The sequence below is a fragment of the Colias croceus genome, chromosome 2, assembly GCF_905220415.1.
Source record: "Colias croceus chromosome 2, ilColCroc2.1".
NCBI classification, from domain to species: domain Eukaryota; kingdom Metazoa; phylum Arthropoda; class Insecta; order Lepidoptera; family Pieridae; genus Colias; species Colias croceus.
Window position 1 is genome coordinate 11,246,051 of NC_059538.1, and position 12,502 is coordinate 11,258,552.

General features: G+C 33.3%; 2 protein-coding genes across 3 annotated transcripts in view; one reads left to right on the top strand and one right to left on the bottom strand.

The window, feature by feature from the left end:
- Positions 1-85: 85 nt before the first annotated feature.
- On the top strand, positions 86-4,181 carry LOC123704905 (probable glutamate--tRNA ligase, mitochondrial). 2 transcript variants are annotated; one of them, XM_045653397.1, is made up of 6 exons: positions 86-535; positions 803-998; positions 1,476-1,690; positions 2,276-2,391; positions 3,169-3,278; positions 3,642-4,181. In XM_045653397.1, the coding sequence occupies exons 1-6, from the start codon at positions 195-197 to the stop codon at positions 4,179-4,181; spliced, it is 1,518 nt and encodes a 505-aa protein (XP_045509353.1). In that variant the 5' UTR covers positions 86-194. The 2 variants fall into 2 exon arrangements, with proteins under 2 accessions (XP_045509353.1, XP_045509357.1); XM_045653401.1 differs by having other exon boundaries at positions 3,648-4,181.
- A 5,548-nt stretch (positions 4,182-9,729) lies between these two features.
- LOC123704473 (diacylglycerol kinase eta) overlaps positions 9,730-12,502 on the bottom strand; it is a 141,033-nt gene continuing 138,260 nt past the window's right edge. The window contains exons 21-22 of the mRNA XM_045652871.1: positions 12,257-12,376; positions 9,730-11,252 (exon numbers count right to left, since the gene is read on the bottom strand). Of these exons, the coding sequence (XP_045508827.1) occupies positions 10,974-11,252; positions 12,257-12,376 (399 nt within the window). The 3' untranslated portion in view covers positions 9,730-10,973. The remainder of the gene's footprint in view (positions 11,253-12,256; positions 12,377-12,502) is intronic.

Genomic DNA, 12,502 nt, shown 5'->3' on the forward strand with positions numbered 1-12,502 from the left:
ATAATTATCGTAAATTAATTTTAATATTCTGCTCTTAATAATTAGAACAGCTGATTTTGACAGTGACAAATGATGAACAATTTAAATCGCGTTTGTGAAGGTTATCCATTTGTTTTGGATTAGATTTTATTTAAATTATAAATAAATAGGTGTATTAAGTGTGTTTGTATCTACGTAGGATATACAGTTAAACTATGTGGTCTTATCTATACAGACGAGTGATTTTTACATCGAAAAACAAGTTATTACGGAGCCTTGCAACCGATGTGCCGAGAGTTAGATTTGCTCCTAGTCCCACTGGATATTTACATTTAGGTGGTTTAAGGACAGCTTTGTACAATTATTTGTTTGCTAAATCCCGAGGCGGAGTATTTATACTACGAATAGAAGACACTGACCAGAGTCGTAAAGTCGAGGGGTCGATAGATGCACTTATAGATGACCTGGACTGGTCAGGCATCGAATGCCATGAAGGACCGCACAGGGGTGGTAAATATGGGCCATATGTCCAAAGTGAGCGTTTACATATATACCAGTAAGTAAGGTATTGATATTTTCGTAAATTTAATACAGGCTGTCCAAAATTTTGTAAATGCATAGATTTCTTTATTTTTAAGAGTAGATGTAAAGCTATTGCACCTTCGAAGCTTAAATAGATGTCGATCAACTTGCTAATATTATGTTATTAAAATTAATAATTGTATTAGAGTAATTTTTATTCTGATTCTACAATTCATATTTGTATATTGTTCTGATATTCTGGAATCTTAAAATTACTAAACGCTGTGATTTACACTTGCAGGGAATACATAAATAAACTATTAGAAAATGGTTCAGCATACAAATGCTTTTGTACTGAACGCAGATTGAATATATTAAAAGGAGATGCTATAAGGCATCAGCGAATACCTAAATATGATAATAAGTGTAGGAGTCTTTCTGATGATGTTATAAAAGAGAAGATGCGTGCTGGGACTCCTTATTGTATTAGATTTAAGGTTTGTTATCCTACTAATAATCTAAATGTGTTTGAGGATGTATGTATGTTTATTACTCTTTTATGGGAAACCACTGAATGTATTTTGATAATGCTATGTAGTCTATATACAATTTGTTTTTGTATTTGTACAATTATTGTATATGTATACATGTGTATTTGTATTTTTTATTTTACAAAAAAAAAAATTGTACAAATTATACAATTTTTTTTGTACAATAAAAAATATCCCTAGACTGTTGATGTGTGTATATCTAATGTTAATTATATGGTTATGCTTCTGCATTTAAAATGTAGGGAGGTAAGGATAAGGAAAGGTCTTAATTAAAAACAATTGTTATTTTAACCTTTATTTCTGATCAAAACTAAGAACACATGTACACACACAACACTAGGCGTTGCCCCGATTTGGCAAAAAGACGAAATCCTGCCTCAATTTTTTTCTTTCTTTAAACATGTCTCATATATTTTAAACCAGCTGTCATCCGACTGCCAAGCTTTCGAAGATATGGTGTTCAGTGGTATAGCGTACGACGTCTCCATGAACGAAGGTGACCCAGTTCTGATGAAGAGTGATGGCTTCCCAACGTATCATTTTGCTAATGTTGTTGACGATCACTTGATGGGAATCACGCATGTGCTGCGAGGGGTTGAGTGGCAGATATCGACGACGAAACATTTGTTGATTTATAGGTATGGTTTTATTATTTATAGGTATTTATTTGTTATTGTTGAAAATTTTAAAGTATGTAGAAAAGCAACTTATAGTCCATAAATGGGGCTGCTCAAATACATTTTTTTACATTACTTCACTTGAGACTCACGATTTTAGAAGGCAACTGTAGTATGATAATGTTATGGCGATCTATTTCTTCCAAGGTTTTATTTATTCATATTCATCCAAATCTATTCAGTAGTAAATGAGATCATGTTAATGGCTGTTTAGACTGACCTCACTTTAAAGCCTATCTGAATTCAGATTCTTAATTCAGTATCTGATTTTCGTTATTGTGCATCAGATGGTTATAAAATTAAATAAAATTATAAGAAAATACATTACTCACTATTCATTTAGCAGCACAACTAAGACGATTCATAATCTTAAAACTTTTGTTTGTTTGCTCTTTAGAAATGTATGGAAATATGTGTGTTCTGAATTCAGAATCTGAAATTTTCAGACCCTTAAAATCGCTTGACTGACAAATTTATCTGAAAAATAAAGAATCAGAAGCCGATTTTTTTTTCAATTGCAATTCTGAATTCCATGTTTTTATACAGAGCATTCGGTTGGACTCCGCCGCAATTCGGTCACTTGCCGCTCATTGTAAATGCGGATGGAACCAAACTTAGCAAGCGACAGAGTGATGTTAGAGTTGAAGATTATAAGAAGAAAGGTAAATTTTGAGTTTTTGCTTATTTTTAAGTTGCTCGTGATTTTGTCATGAACCTATTTTTTACAAAAGTTGTCGTTATCTTTCTAGTAGTGCTACTTAATCACTACATAGTATAAAACAAAGTCGTTTTCTCTGTTCCTATGTCCCTTAAATCTTTAAAAACACGCAACGGAGTTTGATGTGTTTTTTTTGATAGATAGAGTGATTCAAGAGGAAGGTTTTAGTATATAATTCATTAGGTTTTAGACAATGCGGGCGAAGCCGGGGGCGGTAAGCTAGTACTACATAATTTAAAAAGTATGTTTTTAATTAATCAATAAATTACACTTAGTACACCGACGCGGACGTTAAGACAACCTGAATATTTATATCATTAACCTATCAGAAAAATTCCCAGTAAAATTGATCATTCAGAAAATATCTCGGTGCTTATTCCAGAAACAAGGACCACTCACACAAGGATACTACACGCCATTTTATACTAGCTTTTTGCTCACGGCTTCGTTTGCGTGCACGTCACGTTTAATATCGTGTGGCAATAAAAAATATATATTATTATCTTTTTTCACTTGCATAAATTTATCTTTCAAACTGACAAATCTCTTCTAAATTTGGTTCACCATAACAGACAGACATGTTAGTAACGTAGTTGGTAGTTATAATTTTATTGTGGATTGTAATTTACTTTACTTTAATATCGTTTATACATGAAATATCAATTATATTAATATGCTTATAATATATTACGTTCTATATCAAAATATATGTTTTTTTCAGGTATATATCCCCTTGCTTTAGTTAACTATATAACATTGTCTGGCGGTGGGTTTGACCATGTGCCCGGGGAAGGAGTGAGGCTGAAAACTATAGACGAATTAGCTGCTGAAGTAAGTATTAATAAAGTTATTTCAAATTGTAATTTGTTAAGTTCAAAAGACAAAAATATATTTGATAGCATTGACGAGCAAAGTCCAAAGCAAAAGTCTGCCTACGCATGCAGGTAGAGTTTTCTAATGAGGGATAGGTAATAGATAATATTGAACGTTACTGCCACGAAATAAAGTGTTAATTTCAATTAATGTTTTATACGGCCCGGCTCAGACATTTCTTGACGACATTTTATTGGGCGATTACGATTCATAGTTAAGTACGTCAATGTTTTGTTGAACATGAATCTATTTAAATTTTAGAGTATAATATATTAAACTTCAAAATGCGTTTTACCAAAAAAATAATTAACACATTTTTATGAACAGTTCCAGACGGAAAAAATATCCTCTCACCCAAGTCGCTTAAACCCAGATCTACTCGAAGAATGCAATAGATTGGAAATAAAACGTCGCTTAAGTGACGAAAACCTTACTAAAGACTTAGTGGAAAAGTTACAAGGGCTTATAAAGGAAAAGTTCTATGACCAGAATTTGAATATAACAGAGGACCATATAAGAACCGTTTTATTATGGGCCACATCCAGGATAACAAGGATAGAAGATTTGGTATCAAACAAATTCGCATTTCTATGGATTCTTCCGCAAAATAAAACAGAAATAGACACACAATTATTTCATAAATTAATACAGAATTTGGAAGATTTGCAAAACTTTGATGAAACTTCAATAAAGGGGAATTTACGCGAATTTTCTACGGTGAATGGCATAAAGTTTCCCGCGTTAATGAAAATGTTGAGATCCGTTTTGAGCGGGCTGAGCGAGGGACCGGGTGTAGCGGAAATGATGCAGTTGTTGGGTAAGCGACAGTCGTTGGAAAGAATAAAGGCAGTTATGAGATAATATTTGTTTTATTCTGTATCCATATTAGGTGTTGACTTAAGCGCGTCACACACGGTGAAGATACTATAATATTTTATCTTAAGATTCTCTAATATAAAATACTATAAAAATGAATCGCAAAATGTGTTGGTAAGCGCATAACTCGAGAACGGCTGAACCGATTTCGTTAATTCTTTTTTTATAATATTCCTTGAAGTACGAGGATGGTTCTTATGGAGAGAAAACGTAAACATGTACCACGGGCGAAAACAGGGCGGACCGCTAGTATAAAATAAAAATTTTGTGTCAGTGTTTCGGGTCATTTGTAACAGGATGGCGGTTCTTAGGGGTCTTAGTACGCAATGACAAAAAGAAAAATGATGGTCAGAACGCTGATACCTTAAGATACTATAACGTTTTATATTAGAGAATCTTAACATAAAATATTAAAGTATCTTCACCGTGTGTGACGCGCTTAATGTATCTTTTAATATTTTTATCCGACGATCGTTTAGTCAAGAAAAAAGGCCTTAGACCAGCATGTTTATCCGCATAAAAATAAACTCTTCAGCGTTATAATCTTAGTGTAAAAGGTATAGGAGAAATAAAAAGCAAAGCAATGAGTAACAGTATAATTTATTGAATTCCCAAATATAAATTAGAGAAAATACACGATAATCTGATTCAAAATTTAATATCAACAAGATCGCACGCACACAAACAGTAAGGCTGGTTGCAGAGCTTGACCGACCATCAGTGCGTACGTCAGTCGCGCTTGTCATATGTATGGAAATTCATAAAACCGTTCATAGCTAGACCGACCATACGCACGCGTATTGTCATGCGTATTAGTGTCATAGTCATACAATTGTTGATGCGTATCGTCAGGACCGACGGTATGCACTGACGGTCGGTCAAGCTCTGCAACCAGCCTAAAGATAAGTAGAAAAATTATTAAAAAATCGTTATAGGTGTATTGTTTATTAAAAGTAAATGCTTTCACAGAATTTTGTCTATGGTTTTGGGTATCGATATTTAACCTGTATCTAATCTTGTTCACTTGTTGTTTTTTTAAATTTTTGGTGTTATTTCAATTAGTTTTTCATGTAACGTGATGTAATTATACGCTTTAAGCTTTATTTATTCGAAATTACTTACAAATTTGACATAGGTAATTATTTCAGTTTTATAATACATGGACAGACTGGTAATATTAAACAATACACCTATAAACATTACGTTTTATTCACAAAAACTTAGCAAAATGATGAGACAAGTTAAAATCTTGACCAATTTGATTTTATTTATTAATTGTAGACTTAAATATCGAAGCGTATTTTTACTCCACACTTATAATTATTACATACTTAATAATCCTAAAGAAATACTTTAAGGGATGCGACGAAATAAAGAAAAATAATATTGCGATCGACACAGTGCTTTCTTTTTTTGCAGTGAACATTTACAAAAAATACTTAACCTAAAGAAACCATTAAAACTAAAATTTATAAATAATATTGAGCAAAATTAACACCAAAATTGTGAAACAATAACAAAACAATACAATCATGTGCACTTAATTAAAAATAGATTAATGAAATTATATAACACACATTAATAGAACAAAAATAAATAATTACCACAATCAGTCTTTACATTAGTGAAAGTACATGAGATTTATATTATATACATTAACATTTAACATAGGTATAGTGTATAGATTTAATGAAAAGAAAAGGAAATATTTCATTGTCTATGGTATTCCATAAATGTTTTAGTTCTGTTAAAATGACGTTTCACGCATATCAGTCTGTCAGAAAAAATGGCGACCTTTTGCATGTGTATGGTGAAAAATAATAGAGAATAAGTCACAATCACACGATTGTGACTTATTCTCTTTCTTTGTCATCTTTTGTCATACAAGATACTATTTTCCAAGAAGCTTATATATCTAATACACTGGAGATTGCACTATGAACATTAACTTGTCACAAGAAAATATGACCTTGAATGACGCCTGTATGTTTTTTTATCCCTTTCACACCTAACTTGGCAAGTTGGTGTGAAAGGGATAGATATAAGCTTCTTGCTTAGAAGCTTCTTGCTATTTTCATTGCTGGCTCGATCAGTGAAATATTTCCTTTAGGTACTTCCCAATTTTATAAAATGAAACACATTTGAATATGACACTGATTAAGAATACAACACCTACCTAAATAACGTATTGATATGAATATTTTATAAAATATTAAAAATTCTTGAAAATGTTTCAATTACACGTCAATAATTTAAGTACATAATTATAGAATGAAAAATAAAAATGGGAAAGACTTCTTTGGATACATAAAGTTTGTTATTGAATTTATTCAAATGTTTACCTACTTAGGTAGGTAATTAATTAAAGTATAACAATTTTATTTTAAATTATACGATGACAATACATTTTAAAGGTAATATACCTTAAACATTACATAAAACGATTAACAATTTACATTCACGACGTCTCTTCACAATCTATCACCATAGACAAAACAAATTTCTTAACTAAAAAAAAGAATATTAAAAAGATCGATATATTTAATTTATTACCTATCAATTCACGAAGATTATGTTTTTCTAGAATGTTAGATAGTAATAATTCATCATTCGAATATAAGTACTAAAATGTTCTAAGGCATTGCCGCATTTGGCGGCGGAGTAAAGGACTAGGTTATGTTAAGTTTGTAAGGCTAATATAAATGCTATATATAAATAAAAGTATAGACATACGATTCTCGTACATTCGTCTCGAGTATAAGTAGAAATAACTCCTCAAAGGTATATTTATAAAAAACACCTATAAGGCAGATCCTTTAGGGGGCGATCGCGGTGGATTTAAACAGATTATATATAAAATACAAGAACAAAATATATATAAACGAAGTTAAGAGATTACACAATAAAATATTGAAATAGTCTTTCACTTGGATAAACATCAGAAACTGCTAGATCCAACACGATCACCTTATAACTACATATTAAAAAACGAGAGATCACATTTTATGTTAAGAGAGAGTTTATATTAATTAGGTATTTATTATATTAATTGTCACGTAGACATAAGATGTTGGGATTGCTTGTTTTATTTAGAATCAAGAATAAGACACCTACAGTAAACTATCTAATAATAAAATTGAACGTACTATTGCGCATAGAATTCTACTACTAAACAATTTGAATATCTGTCTATATATCTAGGACTACTTTTAATATTTAACTACGTTTCCTTTAGTCTATATTGAATTGTCCCGACATTACGATCTTTGTAATGAAATAATATCTATTGGTTGCAACAAAAAATATTTCCTAGTAAACTTAGGCCTATTCAGATTAGAGCGGTAGTCCGATGTAGGTAGTATCCCGATGGCACACGGCAATTTAACGGCTATGTTTCACGCTACCCACGGCCGCGGCGATAGCGGATACCGCTCTATCTGAATAGGCCTTTACGCAGGTCCATATTATAGAGTATAAAGTAGCCTACTCACGATTCAATTTCAGTAACAATCTGTTGACACAATCTGCAGTGAGCTGACAGATTGTGTCGTGAATAGTATAGTTGAGGGCACGTTGGGGGCGTAACCCAACATGTTGCGAATTGGATCGGCGCGGAAGCAACCCGACAAATTGTCTCAGCAGATTGTGTGCGTGTTGAAACGTGAGTATTGTGATTGCTCCAATCTCGGCTCAATCGCGCTGCGCAGTAATCGCAAAATGGCGGTTTTGAGATAAACGCGGGAAAGACATTTTTACATATTTGAGGAAGATGTTTATATTTTATAGCCGTTTATACTTTATAGCCCTTGAAATCTATCAATAAAATTGGAAAAAATACAAGCTTTACAAAGAATTATCTTTGAAGAAAATTAACTATCTTATATTTCATAAATTAGTATATCCATTAATAATGCGTTAAGGTTTAGCATCAGGCCAGGCATCAATGTGACGTGCACACGTTGTGGCAAGCAATCGCGGAATGAAATTGTGTCATCAGATTGAGGGTTGGATGAATCGTGAGTAGAGAAAGTAGCCTACTCACGATTCAATTTCAGTAACAATCTGCTGACACAATCTGCAGTGAGCTGACAGATTGTGTCGTGAATAGTATAGTTGAGGGCACGTTGGGGGCGTAACCCAACATGTTGTGTATTGGATCGGCGCGGAAGCAACCCGACAAATTGTCTCAGCAGATTGTGTGCGTGTTGAAACGTGAGTATTGTGATTGCTCCAATCTCGGCTCAATCGCGCTGCGCAGTAATCGCAAAATGGCGGTTTTGAGATAAACGCGGGAAAGACATTTTTACATATTTGAGGAAGATGTTTATATTTTATAGCCGTTTATACTTTATAGCCCTTGAAATCTATCAATAAAATTGGAAAAAATACAAGCTTTACAAAGATAATTATCTTATATTTCATAAATTAGTATATCCATTAATAATGCGTATTATTGCGTTGAGGTTTAGCATCAGGCCAGGCATCAACGTGACGTGCACACGTTGTGGCAAGCAATCGCGGAATGAAATTGTATCAGCAGATTGAGGGTTGGATGAATCGTGAGTAGAGAACGCTCAATCGCGACTTCAACAAATTGTGTCAGCAGATTGTGGGTTGTGTTGAACCGTGAGTAGGGCCTTGGAACGCTCAATCGCGACTGCAACAAATTGTTTCAGCAGATTGTTGGTTGTGTTGAACCGTGAGTAGGGCCTTTCATACATACCTATAGGCTATAAATATTATTATGTGATTGGTTCTATGGTTTAGTGTTTTTTAATTGTGTTGTTTGATAAAGGTTTGATACGATAAATGCTACAACAGTAAACATAATTTTTTATTCATTTTACTTTGCTCGTAGTTTACAAAGTAACTACAATGATTAATAGAATTTAGGTTATTTTATCACAAAGATCATATTGCAGTTTTAATTTTTCTTTAATTATTAAATCAAAAACAAGAATTTGTTATTAAATCTACTATTGTTATATTTAAACATTCAATTAAGTAAGTAATTAAAATTTATAAATTTATTTTATTGCGCATGCAGAGAATTCGTCAAAAATTACTTTTAAAAAGATTTATTGCTATATGACGAAATGAGATTGCAATTAAACAGTTATTGTAGTCTAATTATTAAAATAATTAACGCTATATTATTATATCTATTACAATTATTAATTGGTGTAAGCATGCATTGGAAAAACGGTTTCACAGTTAACATTTAGAAGTATTTTAATTTGTAAATACAATAAATACATATTATTTGAAACATTAAAAAGTCACCTGTATGAACTGTTGATGCTTTATTTTTGAGTAATCACAGATATAAGTGCTGATTTACACAGGGTCAGTAGACAAGTCAGTCGCGGCGCCGAATTTCGGCGCCGAATTTTGACTTTAACTGTTTACTTAGACTTCAAGCCTCTGTACTGACTTCAAATCTGTTTACACAGGGTTTTTTTTCGGGTCAGCACTGATTTGCCTCGAATTTGTAGTCAGTTACTGACCCTGTGTAAATCAGCACTTAGATTAAGTCAAATAATACAATAATAAACGGAGATATTATTAAAAAATATTAAGTTACAAATAATTGATACTATAGACAACACATTATTTTATCACAATATATTTTAGTTGTAAGTTCCTAAATACACAATGTATGTGTCTAACAACGTTTATGAACACTAAACAACAAAATTTTAAAAGTAAATTTACTATGTTTATTCCCTTGAACAATTACATATTATTAATAGTAAGTATAATGCATTGAAATCGCATGTATTTCTCTCTTATGAAATTTAAAATAACGATCAGTAATTACTCAAAAATTGTGAACACACGGTTATTTCTAGCTGTAAATACGACGTATATATTATGACATTGTTGTATGAGTAAAGGGGTAAAGTAGATATTATAATATAGTTAGCAAATATAAGCATTCTGATTAATTCTTTAATAAATTCGCCCTTCTGTTCCCTTTTTTCGAGAAAAATTCATTCGAACTGCTTTAACTGACTGATTCTCTGGAGTTGTGTTTATGTTACAATAATTTTAAATCGTAACTACATCAAGATACAAAGATATTATTGATCTTAAAAAAAAATAGAGTCTAGCTCTAGCAATTGAAAAATTCGTAAGCGAAGAGTATTCGTTGAGTGCTGAGGTGTATTTAGGATAAAATTTTCGATGTTTGTAAGAAAGGCAAATGATTTGAAGTAAAGCGCGACGAGTTCCAAACTTATACAATAATTATCAATCGACTAACGAATAGGAATGTTCAACTGACACTTACAATTAGAGAGATTAACAATATGAACGGTATAATTTGGTCATTACATAACGCCTAATCGGGATACGAGTGGCAAGTCAAGAATCACCTAACCTACGAAATATCTTGAAATAAAATACTTTGAGCTTAAAAATCGATAATCTAAGAGTTAAATCACAACGTTGTAGGATTGAAGAATAAAAAATGACATTTCAAAAAGTATATCTATATATTAATGCGCAGTGGGTCTTCTCGTACGTATTTAAGAATGTTCCATCCACGCATCGCGATGATACTGTTTTCTAAGATGATTTTAAACGTTATTGACTGTATATAGCTGTTTAATATCATCCAATGGAGACTTTTATCGTGTATGTGATATTTTCATAGCGATACGTGAATCGGAACACAGGTGACAGTTACAACGTGATCGAATTTCGACCACCATCCGTTGCTAGTGCATCATCAATTCACCTGTGGCCGTTCTCCTCTGAACGGCCACGGCGTCGTCACTGGAGATCTTTCACGGCTTGCAGGATCCTCTTTACATGTCCGACTTTAGTGACGCCCAAATCGCGTAGATCCCGCCTGGCCAGAGACAACAGTTCCCGCCCGGTGATGTCGTGTTTCGCGAACGCGTCCGCGTATTCACCTAGCTCTATTGTCTCTAGCCACGTTTGCACCTCCTTGGTGCCCCACGAGCGGACCTGCGCAGTCTGCGCCGACGCTGCGCCACCTTCGGACACGCTTCGCCGGCTCCGCAGCCAGCGGGAGCCTTTCTTCGGTGCCTAGGTGATGAAAGTGAGGTTATGGCGGGGTCACAGGCCGGCGTGTATCGGGGTCACGCTACGCTATAGTTGGACGTGTTGGGGTTTTGTGTGTGTTGAGTATATTGATTTTTGATACGTGTCTATGGTAAACGTAAAGCTAAGGGACTGTAAGAATGAAAAAAACTAAAACGTATAAAAAATAACTCAAATTAAAAAAACTTCAAATCAAAATTATTATTTCTTTGAAATGTGGGTAGTTAATATACAAGTTTTCTTTTAGTAGTGTTCTTTTATTTGTTGGGAGAGACAAATACTGAAAATAAGTACCATACAAATTAGATGCTTTGAAGTGTATGTAAACAGTAAACTGCAAAAATAATGTAGAGTTTAACACAAAGACAGATTCTGGTATGACGAAATCAAAATATTATTTTGCATGCAGTACAATAACTAAAAAGTCCATAAGTGAGGGTAGCTTTTAATGTGTTCAAAGTATAAGAACTATCCTACCGTCTAAAGACAGTTTCCGTGTCGGAATGATTTCTGGAGCCTGGGTAGGGGATGTTCGTGTGTGACAAGGAAATAATTTATTGTCCAAATTAGTATTTATTTGTGTCCAATTTATTATGTAGCTATTTAATACACTATTTCCGTAAAGCAATACTGAATGCTGATTCGAGAATAGTATCAAAAATTTTGTAAACTATTTGAGAATTAATGTAATATTTCGCATGGAGTTCAGATTACAAAAGTGTAAGACAAAACTGGTATTTCAACGAGCACACAATAATAACACAGATCTACACACATTATGCTGGTTAAAGCTATTATGGTGGAAAGCAAGACTGGACAAAAACATTTCGAACATATTTCTATTCCCAAGATTGACATCCTACCAAAGATCCCCATTACTTAGCAAAAAAAAAAATCTTAAGGTTAATCACCCTGTCTTTGCACGAGACTAAAGCTTAGCTTTAAAGTTGCCTTTTCCATACAAATTAGTACGAAACAACCAAACATACCTCCTCTGTATTGATAAAAGCCAGGCCATCTTTCGTGGTGCAACGCGCGAGCTGCGCGCGCAGCCCGCCCGCCGCGCTGCCCACCGCACCGCTCTCCAGCAACTCATGGCAGCTCTCGATCTGAATATTGTGGGATATTGGTTCATTATTGTCATGAACCGATAAGTTATTTTAAGGAATTGTCAGTTTTGTCTAAGATGCGGGAGATTGGAAAAAAAGAAACGCAACTATTTTATTGCATCAGTA